This window comes from Amblyraja radiata, chromosome 16 (genome assembly GCF_010909765.2).
Source record: "Amblyraja radiata isolate CabotCenter1 chromosome 16, sAmbRad1.1.pri, whole genome shotgun sequence".
NCBI classification, from domain to species: domain Eukaryota; kingdom Metazoa; phylum Chordata; class Chondrichthyes; order Rajiformes; family Rajidae; genus Amblyraja; species Amblyraja radiata.
The window spans coordinates 17,671,498-17,688,208 of NC_045971.1; the positions used below are offsets into that span (position 1 = coordinate 17,671,498).

The following is a 16,711-nucleotide window of genomic DNA, read 5'->3' on the forward strand; positions in this document are numbered from 1 at the left end:
AATTAATTTTGAAAGTCCTAAAGCAAATATTGAGGAACCTCTTTCTGAGGCGAGAGTACTTTCAGTGAGTCACACTGATATTTACATTTAAAACTCAAAAACTTGCTGATTAAGCAGCACAACAGAACCACTCCATCTATAAAGCTAGCTTGATAATTCTGTTGCGAGGTAGACCGTCTTTCCTCCCCCCCCCCCCCCCCCCCCGTGCCTAATCCTGGATTTTCCACTCTTCACTTTAATTTCATGTATCTTGTTGTGTTTTATGACTGTTGGCAGACTCATTTCCTTCCTGGGATATATAAAGTTCTATTGTATTGTATATGTTGACTATAGCAGTTCTTCCTTCACCCCCTCTTGAGTCTATTATGTAATTGCTGATGCTGCAAATGTTCCATTAAAGAACTTTTTGTCTAATTTTCTAAATCATAATTCAAGATGCTGTGCAAAATATTGAATGGAACTTGATTACTCCAATTTGAGCTCGCAAGAGTACAAAATATTTAGTTAATATTTTGATTATAATTGAGATTTTATCAAAACATATGTAATATATTGCCAGGGTACCAAAGTAGGAACAGGATTGTTTGCTTTTCCATCTTTTGCACCAATACTTGGTTGATAAGGCTTAAAGTGCATACTGTGTGTCTAAATATAAAGGCATATTTATAGGTGCACTATGAAGTGCCATGTATAAGATGCTATGGGAGACATGGTTCAGTTATGCACAATAACATTTTGGGGGCTCCGTGGCTCAAGGCTTCACAGTCTCTGCAAATGCACAAAGCATTTCATATTCTTTCACAATCTGTTAGAGTTTGTGGAAAGATTAATTTGGGCTGTGTATCGAGGGAGTAAATTTGGGAGGAATAGGGATAGATATGTTAATTTTGTGCCTGGTGTATCTTTGTAAATGCTTATTGTGCATGTGAATTATATATGTTGATGGAGTCAGTTGTGTTTAATAATAGTTAATTCACAGCAATTTCAGGGGGAATATTAAGAGTATTAAACTCAAATGTTTTAGTTGTGATTGAAAACATCAAGTTTATGAATCCATGAAATAGTAGAATGATACAAATATTCAGCAAGTTAGACAGCATCTTTGATGGAAAAAGTTAGCTAATGATCTTTTAATCTGACCTGACTATATTTACAGCTTGAACTTTCTCCGACAGGCATGGAATGCTGCCTTACATCTGCATAACTGTATGAGGTGCACATATGGAGAGAATGATAAATGTGAATTATATTAGGACATTAAGATGTTGTACAAGAGCCTTTTGCCTGTTTGGTGCAGATTTGACTTTCTGCAGCTGGTGACGGCATTTGGAATCTTCATGGAGAAAATAAAGAAAATCACTTGTTTAGCTGAAATACAAAATTTCAGTTATTCCATGTGGTATAAAGCTTTCACTTCACAAGCCTGCCTGGCTGGTTGGACTTTTAATACATTTTTTAAAAAAGTTTGAGATTATTTCTGGATTTTATTTGAAATAGCTGAGAACCAAGTAGACCTAATTGATGTAAATCTGACAGTATACTTTCTGTATGTTGATTTGTCAATAATTGGATGCTTTTGTACGTGTTTTACTGTGATTGATATATTCCATGAATTTAAAAAAGTACACATCTTTTTTCAGATAAAAGTGTCATTTGATCTCAACCATGTTCAAGTGAAGTACTTTGATGAAGATAATGAAGAGGTGAGTTCCTGTGATAGAAACATAGAAATTAGGTGCAGGAGTAGGCCATTCGGCCCTTCGAGCCTGCACCGCCATTCAATATGATCATGGCTGATCATCCAACTCAGTATCCCGTACCTGCCTTCTCTCCATACCCTCTGATCCCCTTAGCCACAAGGGCCACATCTAACTCCCTCTTAAATATAGCCAATGAACTGGCCTCAGCTACCCTCTGTGGCAGAGAGCTCCAGAGATTCACCACTCTCTGTGTGAAAAAAGTTTTTCTCATCTCGGTTTTAAAGGATTTCCCCCTTATCCTTAAGCTGTGACCCCTTGTCCTGGACTTCCCCAACATCGGGAACAATCTTCCTGCATCTAGCCTGTCCAACCCCTTAAGAATTTTGTAAGATTCTATAAGATCCCCTCTCAATCTCCTAAATTCTAGAGAGTATAAACCAAGTCTATCCAGTCTTTCTTCATAAGACAGTCCTGACATCCCAGGAATCAGTCTGGTGAACCTTCTCTGCACTCCCTCTATGGCAATAATGTCCTTCCTCAGATTTGGAGACCAAAACTGTACGCAATACTCCAGGTGTGGTCTCACCAAGACCCTGTACAACTGCAGTAGAACCTCCCTGCTCCTATACTCAAATCCTTTTGCTATGAAAGCTAACATACCATTCGCTTTCTTCACTGCCTGCTGCACCTGCATGCCTACTTTCAATGACTGGTGTACCATGACACCCAGGTCTCGCTGCATCTCCCCTTTTCCTATTCGGCCACCATTTAGATAATAGTCTGCTTTCCGGTTTTTGCCACCAAAATGGATAACCTCACATTTATCCACATTGTACTGCATCTGCCAAACATTTACCCACTCACCCAGCCTATCCAAGTCACCTTGCAGTCCCCTAGCATCCTCCTCACAGCTAACACTGCCCCCCAGCTTAGTGTCATCCGCAAACTTGGAGATATTGCCTTCAATTCCCTCATCCAGATCATTAATATATATTGTAAATAGCTGGGGTCCCAGCACTGAGCCTTGCGGTACCCCACTAGTCACTGCCCGCCATTGTGAAAAGGACCCGTTTACTCCTACTCTTTGCTTCCTGTTAGCCAGCCAGTTCTCTATCCACATCAATACTGAACCCCCAATGCCGTGTGCTTTAAGTTTGTATACTAATCTCTTATGTGGGACCTTGTCGAAAGCCTTCTGGAAGTCTAGATACACCACATCCACTGGTTCTCCCCTATCCACGCTACTAGTTACATCCTCGAAAAATTCTATGAGATTCGTCAGACATGATTTACCTTTCGTAAATCCATGCTGACTTTGTCCAATGATTTCACCACTTTCCAAATGTGCTGCTATCCCATCTTTAATAACTGACTCTAGCAGTTTCCCCACTACCGATGTTAGACTAACTGGTCTGTAATTCCCCGTTTTCTCTCCCTCCCTTCTTAAAAAGTGGGGTTACGTTTGCTACCCGCCAATCCTCAGGAACTACTCCAGAATCTAAAGAGTTTTGAAAGATTATTACTAATGCATCCACTATATCTGGAGCTACTTCCTTAAGTACTCTGGGATGCAGCCTATCTGGCCCTGGGGATTTATCGGCCTTTAATCCATTCAATTTACCCAACACCACTTCCCGACTAACCTGGATTTCACTCAATTCCTCCAACTCCTTTGACCCTGCTATTTCCGGCAGATTATTTATGTCTTCCTTAGTGAAGACGGAACCAAAGTAGTTATTCAATTGGTCCGCCATATCCTTGTTCCCCATGATCAACTCACCTGTTTCTGACTGCAAGGGACCTACATTTGTTTTAACTAATCTCTTTCTTTTCACATATCTATAAAAACTTTTGCAGTCAGTTTTTAATGTTCCCTGCCAGTTTTCTTTCATAATCTATTTTTCCTTTCCTAATTAAGCCCTTTGTCCTCCTCTGCTGGTCTCTGAATTTCTCCCAGTCCTCTGGTATGCTGCTTTTTCTGGCTAATTTGTACGCATCATCCTTCGCTTTGATACTATCCCTGATTTCCCTTGTTATCCATGGATGCACTAGCTTCCCTGATTTATTCTTTTGCCAAACTGGGTTGAACAATTTTTGTAGTTCATCCATGCAGTCTTTAAATGTCTTCCATTGCATATCCACCGTCAACCCTTTTAGAATTAATTGCCAGTCAATCTTGGCCAATTCACGTCTCATACCCTCAAAGTTACCTTTCTTTAAGTTCAGAACCATTGTTTCTGAATTAACAATGTCACTCTCCATCCTAATGAAGAACTCAACCATATTATGGTCACTCTTGCCCAAGGGGGCACGTACAACAAGACTGCTAACTAACCCCTCCTCATTACTCAATACCCAGTCTAAAATAGCCTGCTCTCTCGTTGGTTCCTCTACATGTTGATTTAGATAACTATCCCGCATACATTCCAAGAAATCCTCTTCCTCAGCACCCCTGCCAATTTGATTCACCCAATCTATATGTAGATTGAAGTCACCCATTATAACTGTTTTGCCTTTGTCGCACGCATTTCTAATTTCCTGTTTGATACCATCTCCAACTTCACTACTACTGTTAGGTGGCCTGTACACAACACCCACCAGCATTTTCTGCCCCTTAGTGTTTCGCAGCTCTACCCATACCGATTCCACATCCTCCAAACTAATGTCCTTCCTTTCCATTGTGTTAATCTCCTCTCTAACCAGCAACGCTACCCCACCTCCTTTTCCTTTCTCTCTATCCCTCCTGAATATTGAATATCCCTGGATGTTCAGCTCCCAGCCTTGGTCACCCTGGAGCCATGTCTCCGTGATCCTAACTATATCATAATCATTAATGGCTATCTGCACGTTCAACTCATCCACCTTATTACGAATACTCCTTGCATTGAGACACAAAGCCTTCAGGCTTGTTTTTACAACGCTCTTACCCCTTATACAATTATGTTGAAAAGTGGCCCTTTTTGATTTTTGCCCTGGTTTTGTCTGCCTGCCACTTTTACTTTTCACCTTGCTACCTATTGCTTCTACCCTCATTTTACACCCCCTGCCTCTCTGCTCTTGTACCCATCCCCCTGCCACATTAGTTTAAATCCTCCCCGACAGCACTAGCAAACACTCCCCCAAGGACATTGGTTCCATTCCAGCCCAGGTGCAGACCGTCCTGTTTGTACTGGTCCCACCTCCCCCAGAACTGGTTCCAATGCCCTAAAAATTTGAATCCCTCCCCCTTGCACCATTTTTCAAGCCAATTATTCATCTGCAATACCCTCCTATTTCTACTCTGACTGGCCCGTGGTACTGGTAGTAATCCAGAGATTATTACCTTTGAGGTCCTACTTTTAAGTTTATCTCCTAGCTCCCTAAATTCATCTTGTAGGACCTCATCCCTTTTTTTACCTATATCGTTGGTGCCAATATGCACCACGACAACTGGCTGTTCACCCTCCCCTCCAGAATGTTCTGCAGCCGTTCAGTGACATCCCTGACCCTTGCACCAGGGAGGCAACATACCATTCTGGAGTCTCGTTTGCGGCTGCAGAAACGCCTATCTATTCCCCTGACAATTGAATCCCCTATTACTATTGCCCTTCCACTCTTTTTCCCCCCCTCATGTGCCGCAGAGCCACCCATGGTGCCATGAACTTGGCTGCTGCTGCATTCCCCTGATGAGCCATCTCCCTCAACAGTATCCAAAATGGTATACCTGTTTAGGAGGGAGATGACCGCAGGGGACTCCTGCACTACCTGCCTACTGCTTTGCTGGCTATTGGCCACCCGTTCCCTTTCTGTCCTCTTACCTTTTAACTGCAGTGTGACCAACTCGCTGTACGTGCTATCCACGACTTTATCAGTATCGTGGATGCTCCAGTATGAATCCAGCCGCAGTTCCAATCGTTCAATGCGGTCTGCCAGGTGCTGCAACTGTACACACTTCCTGCAAACGTAGTCACCAGGGACACCGACCATATCCCTGATCTCCCACTTGTTGCAGGCTGAGCAAACCACGGGACCAATCTCCACTGACATATCTTACTCCCAAATTAACTCTATATTAAATATTAAAAAACACTAAACTTTATCCTTTAAACTTTACTAATAAATACTGTACACTCAACTCCCAGAATCCTTAACTGTTGTTACGGTAAAGCACTGAAATATTATGTACAAATTGAATTTGTACTGTAGCTTTTAATGTGGCTGACATTGATAGCTAATTGACGTGATTTCCCATGTAATGTCTATTTTGTAAGATTACTTTCTTGTTGAGTTGTGCTGTTTGGAGTTGATGGCATCTGCTGTTCACCTGCAATGAGTTAAACCTATGCTGATCTGTTGCTTTAATGATCAAGCAATGAGCATTCTTTGGGGAGATGGGAAATAAAAATTAGTTGAGGACTTCAAAAGACCTAATGGATAGAAGATTAGAACCAGGCTAAATTGCTAGCACATTTAATGATCTGATAATTGAGCTGGCACTGCAGGGCATGGGGGATGCATTGTTAGATAGTCTGGTTTGTTAATGGGATTTGTCAGAACAAATCAATTAGAGGGTCTACATAAAGATGAGTGATGTAATGGTTAAGTATCTGAAGATTGCATGCATGTCAGAGATCTGAAGGTCATCTGGTTAAATTTGAGATTTTATCAATCTGTAGCTAAATTTAGTGGGCTGAACTATGCAGGATTTCTTCAAAACATGTAAACACCAACTGCATGTAAAGCTTCTTCACTTCCTTGCAATGGAGGTTCATGTGATTGTTCTCAAAGGATTTCTTATTCCCAGCATTGTGTGTAGGAGTGAAATTTTCATTAGTGAAATATTCATTACTATCTTAGACGGCAATGTATATTTAAAAAAAAAACATAGTGCCAGAGGAACTCAGCAGGTCAGGCAGCATCTATGGAGGGAAGAGGACAGACAATGTTTTTGGTCAGGACCCATCTTCAGTCCCTGATGTTTAGGGTCTCAACCCAAAATGTTGTCTGTCCATTTCACTTCACAGATGCTGTCTGACTCTTTTGCTGAAGATTGCAGCATCAGCCGTCTCTGTCTTCAATGCAGTGTATGTGTTTGCTTGATATTTTCCAATTTTTTATCAGTGTATTCTATGTTTCACAATCTTTTTCTTTTTCCAGGTATCTGTTAACAGTGCAGGTAGGTGTACCCAATCATATAAATAAGAATTGAAAGTCTGCAGTTCAATTAAAATTGTTGGGGTGTACTTTTGAATTCAATGCTTATTGTGTTTGGCCCCAAACAGAAAAAGCAGGTAAAAAGTTACCTGTGTGAAGACAGAAGACAGAGGATCATTTTATGAATCTTATCTATGTCTTTCCAAGAAATGTCAACTGAAGTCTTGTGGTGGTAGAATAAGCTTGTGCTAATAAATCATATACAGTTTGTGGTTGAACAGCCAATTACTGTGTCTTGAATGTGCCTTGATGTGTTAAAACAAGCACATCTAGATTCAGTGCTCAATATTGATTAGAAGGACCTCGAGATTAGAAGATGTAGGATATACCAGTTAAGACATCATTAGTTTTCAGGAGGCCATGTGACTTGAGGAGAGAACACACGTGTTCTCTGGTACACAGTGGGTGGGATAGGTAAATCTTGCAGTTGTGGTGCATTAGGCATCCTAACTTGCCCTACTCAACACAGGACAACAGTATCAATGATGATTTGCTGTTTTCTTGCTATGGACCAATGGGAATCTAGTAAGCAATCTCTTTAGGACTCCCATGAAAGGATTTACTATTCCCGGTGTTATGTTTAAGGAGTGAAATATTAACTTGGGGACCACTAGCTTAGAGGGCAATATATATATATAGGTGTTGAAACATTTTCCGACCATCTCCCTGTATGATTCGACAAATCCGTTGGAAATATCTAATGGCAAGTAAATGCTATAAAGGAAGAATATATCTTAAAGCAATATTTGAAGTCCTCAGCCATCACTAAATAGGTAGTCTTCATTCAGAGAAGGTCAAGTGTTTTTCACAAAGATTAAATTTTGCTGATTGAGTACTGCCAACAAAGTAAATGGCAATTTAGCCTCAACAATATTTTTTGGTAGCTGTTCCTAGATTGAGCTCAACTGACTTTGCAGTTGAAGATCGAGTCTCGGCTAATGCAGTTTAAATAGGTTTTTTGAAAACAACAAAATTGCATTTGTTTTGTAATTAGCCTTGTTATATAGTATAACTGATAAGGTTGATATTAGACATTTGTGTTGTCCTTTCTCTTTTCTTGTATGATAGTTTTGTTTTAAATGTTTTCTCTTCTGCAGAGGAATATGAAGAACTTTTAAAGGTAATTACTGTTAATTCTGATTTAACACCACTTTGATATTCAATTCTGTCATTTAATTCTGCTTAATTTCGTAGTTTAATTGACTTTTACTCAAAAGGAATTGCTTCCGAGTACTGCAATAAATATTTCATTTGTTTTTTGACATAATTACTTCCTTGTAATCAGTTGCATCAGTAAATTCACCAATTTACAACTCAGATTATTAATCCTTTTAATGTATGTAAGTAGTCAAATGTCATGAACAAATATGGGTACATTCTGCATCTTGTTCCACAAAGTCATTGCCAGGGAAATGCTTCTCTTCCAACTTCTATTCCATGGGTCTCTCCTTAATCATATCCGCTTGGGAAAGTTGTTGGATTTCTACATATGCACTGATACCCGGTTGAGCTGCGCACCACCTATCTGTTGCTTACAAATTTATTTTAAAATTTGCATTCGTTATTCATAACATTTTTGATTCCCATAGCTTTTCCACAGCTAATTATTAGACCAAAGGCATTATTTTCATGTCTGTCTCTAGCTACTGACTCGGTCCATCTCCCTGAAAACTGCCTGAGGCTAAACAAGTTAAATTCTTATCTATTGTCTGGCATTCGAGTACAAAATAAATGACTGACCAATTTTAGAAGTGACATCAGTGACTTCCATTCCATAATGTTATTGAACTCCATCCCTGACTCGGTACATCTATTGATGAAACCTTCACCTATGTCTTTACTACCCCTCAGACTCGACCGTACCAGTGCAGATGTGATGAGCTTCTGCTTTTTTACCTTCCACAAACATCTGAAGCCCCTTCTCTCCTTTGTCCTTATTCACTAAAACCTACTTATCAATCTTCCTGAATGAATGCACTTGGCTTGTTTCTTGCTTAAGCAAGTTTAATTTAAAAATCCTTATTCATGTTCTTGCTTCCCTTTTTGCCCCTCCCTAATTCTTTGGATGTCTGTACTTCTCCAATTGCAGCAACTTATACATGCCTGAAGTTTATTAATTTTTGCTCACTGATAGTCATCTCTTTTGTAGTCAAACTGTAATCTCCAGAGTTTCTGCTTCAAATTGTTGAGCGCTCCTTCCTCCATTTTGAGATACTCTTAACGTCATCCTTTATGGATCAGTCTCAGATTTGGCTTGATACTCCCTTTAAGTACTTTGCAGTGTTTAAAGGTGCTAGATAAATACGAGTAGTTGTTCCTCTTGTGAACAAGACTGTAACTGCATCTTTTCAGCTTGATAAACTAAACTAGAGGGCATTAAAAGGTTGGAAACATGGGTCGCGATTGGAATCAAGTTAGGGTGGATTGGATAATGATGGCACTTTCCATTCTTTGTTCTATCTGTTAATAATCAGATTTGTTGAATTAAGATTTACAATTAGTTAAACTTTCCATCTAGAATTGCTATCCTAGTTTTATAAACATTGTATCCACTCCCAGCTGGCTGTGTTTTCCCTAACCTTTGAAAATAAAAGCGCATGCTGTTTGGTAGTGAGCCTTTCTGTTTAATTGTTGGCGCCTGTGATCTGCATTTAGTGTAATGTGATTTCTATCTTTATTGTTTTGTTTTCTTCCTAATCAGAGTGCAGTTAAACAAGGAAAGCAGATTCAAATGAATGCCTACGAAATAAAACTGGATAAAATGGAGAATCACAGCACAAAGAGAACATTTGAAAATAACGAGTTGAAGGGGTCTCAGAATAAGAAAATTAAGAAAAAGGAAATGAAACATTCACAATTAATAAAAATCATTGGCCCTGAGATGAAGGTTTCGCAAGAAATTAAAAGAAAGGTAATTTTATTTGTATAAAGAGAAAATTCTCAACAGCAGTCCAATGGCTGTCTTGATCACTGGCATAGCCTTGCACTTTAATCCACAGCAGTAGTAAATTGGAATGATGTGACCAAATCTGTCTGTACAGTAAACCCTCATTATAACAAACCTTGGGGGAGGGTTGGGGTGGTGGTGTCTGTTATTACTGATTGTCCGTTATAACCAAGTAAGGTATTATTATTCTATGTAATCGAAACATAGAATACATGTTAGTACACAAACAGGCTCAATGGGTCTGGGAGCATGGCGTGAGAGCATAATAGGTGACATCGGTACTCTTCTTCAGACTGATTCAGTCTGCTGAGTTACTCCAGCTTTTTCTGTAGTTTCATCTTAAAAACTAGGTGCTGACACCACCAGTTCACGCGGCTGTTGTTGCAGCTCGTATTGTAGCACGTGGGGACAACATTTTCTTGTGGCCGCTGCCGTCGACAGGACACGCTCAGTCACCATGCGGTTCCCTCAATTCTCACCTGCTGCCGCTTCCTAGGTAGAAAGAGGGGGAGGCTGTGGTGGTGACGGGATGGGGTGGGGGGGGGGGGGGGGGGGGTGTTGGTGGAGAAAGAGGCCCTGTGGACCGAGTGACAGGAGAGAGAGGAGGCAGCTGTGGTTGAGTGGGGAGTGGACAGAGCAATGGTCAACATAAGAGGTGGCAGCAGGTGAGAGGGGAGGGAGCGTCCCATCGGTGGCAGCAGTCTAAAGAAAGAGCTGTCCCGGCAGGTCTGTCAGCTATAACCAAAATCCGTTATGTTAAAATGAGGGTTTACTCTGTTTACTACTTCCGTTTTATACTTAATTAAATTGGAAAGCAAGTTGCATTCTTTTACCAGGCTTATTTTTCCAAAACAATAAGCTCCTATGCGTTGTCACTTGTGCAGCATACTATTTTAAGATTGAAGATGCAGGGAATCAAAGGTGCAGGGGACCACAGTGTAGTCAATGTCATTACTAAGCCAGCTAGCTGTTGCTGCAAAAAATTGCCGTGGAAGAGAGAAATAAATTAATTCCTCCTGGCCTGTTCCTTCATTTCTACCTGTCGGGAAAAGAGGCATGACTGATTTCCTACCACCTCCGTAATCCCATGCTCCACCATTAAACTTTAAATAGGTGGTTGTATTGCCGATGTAGGTATATGTTGCCCGTGTGGACAAAGCAGTCTGAGGAAGGGTCTCGACCCGAAACATCACCTATTCTCTCCAGATATGCTGCTTGACCTGCTGAGTTACTCCAGCATTTGTGTCTATCTTGGGTATATGGACTCAGATTCAGATTCAATTTTAATTGTCATTGTCAGTGTACAGTACAGAGACAACAAAATGCATTTAGCATCTCCCTGGAAGAGCGACATAGCAAATGATTTGAATAAATAATAAGTGTCCGGGGGGGGGGGGGGGGGGGGGTGATTGGCAGTCACCGAGGTACGTTGTTGAGTAGAGTGACAGCCGCCGGGAAGAAGCTGTTACTGGACCTGTTACCTTTTTAATTTCATTGATTCATAGCTTCAGGATTCCAGGGATGTGGTCGAATTCACCCGACTTGTTTTGAATAAACCAGCAACAACAATTAGAATGGTTTTCTTGATATTTTAGAATATTTTTGTTCTGGCTCATTGGCTGCACACTGCTTTCCACAATTTTGATCTATGCAAATAAAGTAACTTGTCCCATCAATGTTTTCTTAGGCGCCGCCCAAAGATGCAAATCAACCCAAGCAAAATTGGCAGCTGCCTCCAGTTTGGTTTACAGAATACATGGAAATGGTATGTACAGACGTTTCGGGTATGCAGAATGAGACTGAAACTAGTCCATTTCTTTCTCACAGGTTGTGAACTTAAGTGAGCAATAGACCAACAACGTTGCATATTTGATCCCTAGCACTAGCTTTTACCAAAAACTGATGGCAACAACGTTATATTTTTTGTCCTGGAATTCTGAAGTATTACATTTCCACTAAAATAAATATACTTCTTGGTTAATGCTGTGACCTTTATTTTTCCATTAAGTAACTATTATGAGATGATGAACTTTTGTTATTTATTTGGATTTGTCTTGGTACTCTTTCTTTTATGGTTCTCGTTCTTTTATTGAAAAACTTAACATGTTGTACTCGGTGCTATATTTGAATATGTTTTTAAAAGATGTTTCATCAAACTTTTAGTATCCTTGTGCAACAATTAAATGCCTTTGGGGAAAAGTCTCTTCTATAAAGAACATAAATAAAAAATAACTGAAAACTAGTGGTTTTTAAACTTTGGAATAAGACAGTCAAGGTTGTTTTGTTTGCACATGAGAATTAAATAATGAAATTCTTACTTGTAGCAACACGACAGGTTTGTAAACACAGTACTCAATAAATAACATAATAAACAAAATAAATGCGTTTAAAGGAGCTGCAGATGCTGGTATGAACCAAAGATAGACACAAAAAGCTGGAATAACTTGGCAGGTTAGGCAACATTTCTAGAGAAAAGGAATTGGTGTAGGAATAGTTGTACAAATAAAGTTCAATAAATAAAAATATAGTGCAATGCGAAACACCCAAATTCTGGCGTGCAACACAGTTCAGAATTTTAGACACAAAACTTGGGTAACTCAGCAGGACAGGCAGCATCTCTGGAGAGAAGGAATGGGTGATGTTTCGGGTCAAGTCCCAAGACCCTTCTTCAGACTGTCTGAAGATGGGTCTCGGCACAAATTTTTGTTCAGACCGAAAGGTCTGAATGACAATAAAGGATACTTTGATTTTGACTCTACCCAAAACATCACCCATTCCTTCGCTCCAGTGATGCTGCCTGTTCCGCTGAGTTACTCCAGTTTTTTTGTTTTTGTTTCTATCTTCGGTTTAAACCAACATCTGTAGTTCCATCTTACACAGTTGAGAATTTTGCTGGTGTTCATAGTATTCAATAAGCCTGATGGTTGTTGGGAAGATGCTGTTCCTGAACCATTTTCTCAATGGCAGGAGTGAAATAAGAGCATGGCCAAGGTGCTGTGTGTTCTTGATGATGCTGGCTACCTTTTTGAGGCAGCGCTTCCTATATATTTCTGATGGTGGGAGGTCAGTATCTGTAATTGATTAGACAATGTTTGCCACCTTTTGTGATCTCAGAATATCAAAAGCAGTTAGAGCATCAACAGAGGGTTTAAAATTCTGCCCTGTAGACCTTTGTTCATTATAATCCCATTCCAGTCTCCTGAGTGTGAGTGTGTGTGTTCTTTGTCCCTGAGGCTTCATTATCTACACATGTTTAATTTCAGTTCAAAGAAACTTTTGTGAGAGAAACTGTTGAACGGATCTGTTGTGATTTCTTTGAGAAAGTAAACATTCAGCAGCGGGAGTGTGACTCTTCCAGTGACCAGACAGCATACCCTATCCAAGTTTCTGAAGTGCACACAACACAGATTAATGGCTACGATTGGCTCATGACTTGCTGCAACTGCCAATCTCGAATTCTTGGAATACGCTACCAGTGCAGGTAATGTAAAGTGTAAATTTTACATGACAGATTGCATTACTGTTAGAACTCTCTGAATTTTTCCACCTTGGGTGAATAAAATTGAATGACGGGTTGGGTTTCTCTGCAATCAGATTGAAACCTATTTAAAGGTATTTTAGTTTAGTGATGCAGCACAAAAGCTGGTCCACCATGTCCAGGCCGACCAGCTATAATTTACAATTATACCAAGCCAATTAACCTACAAACCTGTACATCTTTGGAGTGTGGGAGGAAACCGGAGTGTGGGAGGAAACCGGAGATCCTGCAGAAAACCCACACAAAGAAAACATACAAACTGCATGCAAGCACCCGTAAGGCGGCAACTCTACCGTTGTGCCACCATGTCACCCGGTACAGGGACACCAGCTCCGCCACTGTCATACCGATGCTCTAGTTTGTGCCAATGCTGCAGTCATATTGTCAGTGAAAAGTCAAATACAGGAATAAAGTCTGGACTGTCATAGTCATTTGATTTCACACTTGATTTACGATTGTCACAGTAGTGCAGTTGGGGTTTAGTCTTGCACTTTTATCAAACTTGTGTAGTATTAAATACTTTTTTGTGAAGATGTGTCTCAAGTGAGTTAGCAAACTAAATTCTGAGTCACTTAGTCATGAGCAGTTTTGAAGCTAAATTTCACTCAGTAGCTTCAGAATACATTAAAAATTTTGATGCACAGAACTCTAATTTCAGGAGGTTTTTGAATGTAATTATGTGGTGGTTTGTCAAACTTGATGGTGGTATTTGCTTTTGTGGTTGACATTTGCAAAACTGCAGTGCCACTGTTGTCCATAGAAAACTAAAAGCACTTGAAGGCCATGCCAACTGTGTAGCAAAATTGCAAAGAACACAAAATTATGATGTATTTTTGAAGAAATATCTGGCACTGAACTATACCAGCACTATTACATATTGGCATACACTTTTTACTCAATCTTTGATGGCATCGCTTTTCCCCTCTTTCTTTGCTGCTTTATGCATGTTAGTTTGTAATTACCACTTGCAGACATTGAGACCTCTAAAATTAATTTGGTAATTCACCTTTTCCTTTCTCATTGCAAAAATGATGAATCAAAAAAGCTTTTTGTTCATGAAGCCACTTAAAAATAAATTGCTGCCTTTGGTGGAATAAAATCTCATGGAAATGTATTTGTTTAAAATTTTAATTTCATGTTATTGCAAGCAGTAAGGTTGTTCTAAAATAAGAATATATTTTTGGAAATACAATTAAAATTATGTGTTTTTAATTTACTTTCCTAGCATTTGTCCTACTTACACCATTTGTGACTCGTGTGAAGCTGGTGACTACCGGCATGATCCTAATCATGGATTGTTGAAATTGAGAAAAGCTGTGGCATCAACTGAGATCACACCTGCACAGTTTGGAAACTCTATCCCTAATGCAGCAGAGCAAACAAGGTAATATTAATATAATAAAAAGGAACTGATGATGCTGGTTTATTCCAAAGATTGGCACAAAATGCTAGAGTAATCAGTGGTTCTTTCAGGCAGTATCCCATGAAAAATGGATAGGTGACGTTTTGGGTTGGGACCCTTCTTCAGTCTAAAGAAGAGTCCTGACCTGAAATGTCATGCATCCATTTTGTCCAGGGATGCTGCCTGGGATGTTACTCTGGCATTTTGTGTCTATTGATTTTGTAATATAAATCTTTACTTGTATTTGGATTCTAGAATTTAACTACACTAAAATGCCACATGGTATAAAGTGCAATAAGGAAGAAAGACAAAACTTACAGGTTTAGGAAAAAGGACTACAGGTACCAGTGTGAATGTATATGATCGGATGGTGTAGGGTTCATCTTTTCTGGTGACTTGGTAGGGGGATTGACAAACTTACTATTGGTAGTTGTTGAGGATGACAGGATACAAGAATTAGACGAGTGAATATAATTCAAACTATTTAAGTTGAGGTTAAATATGGACATTCTGTCCAGTGCTCTGTCATGGCCAGAGATTGCCTGGTGAACACAGGAACGGATTGCTCGCCTTTTATATATTTAATTAAAATAAAAAAATAATATGGAAAAACTATAGTATCCACTTCAACTGGTGAAAGTTCCATGACAGCTCAAGATGTTGATGTTGCATTTGAGATGGGATTGAGAATTATCTTGAGTTCATTTGTGAGGATAAGCACATGTTCAGCATAACTGGAAAACGGAGCCAACCACCTGCCGGCCTCTTCAATCTCTCCTGCCTCTCCCTTGTCAATGTCCGTGAGTCCAACATAGGTCACCACGTCACCTCAGAATCCATGGGAGTGCAATGGATGCAGATCATCCTTGATCCCAAGCATCTACTTGAAATAGACAGAATGGGCTTAAATTAATATAGTTTAGGAAATAAACCAGTCATCAAACTAGCAAAAATGAAAACTTTGAATCAGACATCTCTCATTTTGGTGTTCATGTTAAATGTTTTTCATGCTGTGCCAGTGTAGTTCACCAAGGACATCTATATGGTTACACTTTAATTTTTTAAGCAAGTTGCTGAAACATTGCATATTATTCCTTGTTAGCTTCATTGTTGATTATCCAATCTGTTTTAAATGCACGTGCCTTCCACAATTTATTGAAGAGATGTTATTTGTCTAAAAGCCTTGTTTCAATATAAAATGCCAGTGTACGATAGGATACAGGGAGATTTAAATGCACTAGTACATCTCCAACCTATTAGATGGATTACTGTTTTACACAGTGTAATTGCATGGTAAAATGTGAATTACAAATTCTAATTTTGAATAGGTTGCAGAAGCAAATAGATAAAACCTTTCTGAAAGCTGAAAAGCAGAGACTGCGAGCTGAGAAGAGACAACGCAAAGCAGAGTTTAAGGAGATTAAAAAACAGCTAAAACTGCAGAAAAAGCATCTGCAGTGGAATGGTGTACATGTCATGGAACTTGTAAGTCAACCCCCACAAGATTCCAAGGGACTCAAGCATGCTTCTGCAACGTAAGTAGAAGGATAAAGAATTCTTTGAGTAACCATTGTGGCAAATGTTGATATATCTGTATGTGTAAATGCAGAAATGACAAACTGTGTACAGACAAATCTCTGCGTCCCTGTACATGAGTCACAAGAAGTTTGTAACAAGCTAAGAAGATATGCAGAATACTTTTATTTTTGCAAGGGAAATGAATACAACTTTTGGGAAGTCTTGCTGCAGCTATATGAGCCATTGATGCCGGTGGGCGGCGCGACTCACGTCGCAGCGGCCTCTGCAGTCCGTCTGTCTTTTTATTATTTTCTGTCTCGTTTCAATGTAGTTTTTATTTTATTTGTTTTGGCGGGGTATGTGTGTGTGTGGGGGGGGGGGAAACTTTAAAATCTTTCCCCTGCACGGGAGAC

At 39.7% G+C, this 16,711-nt stretch overlaps 1 protein-coding gene across 4 annotated transcripts in view; it reads left to right on the forward strand.

Moving 5' to 3' along the window:
• Positions 1–16,711, forward strand: part of nbr1 (NBR1 autophagy cargo receptor) — a 56,273-nt gene that overhangs the window by 3,588 nt on the left and 35,974 nt on the right. For 3 of the 4 annotated variants that reach the window (XM_033035263.1, XM_033035265.1, XM_033035266.1), the window contains exons 2-9: positions 1,641–1,703; positions 6,837–6,855; positions 7,991–8,013; positions 9,595–9,804; positions 11,528–11,605; positions 13,104–13,321; positions 14,604–14,762; positions 16,109–16,315. In XM_033035263.1, the coding sequence (XP_032891154.1) occupies positions 1,641–1,703; positions 6,837–6,855; positions 7,991–8,013; positions 9,595–9,804; positions 11,528–11,605; positions 13,104–13,321; positions 14,604–14,762; positions 16,109–16,315 (977 nt within the window). Of the gene's footprint in view, positions 1–1,640; positions 1,704–6,836; positions 6,856–7,990; positions 8,014–9,594; positions 9,810–11,527; positions 11,606–13,103; positions 13,322–14,603; positions 14,763–16,108; positions 16,316–16,711 lie in introns of all 4 variants that reach the window. The other variant, XM_033035264.1, reaches the window with a different exon arrangement.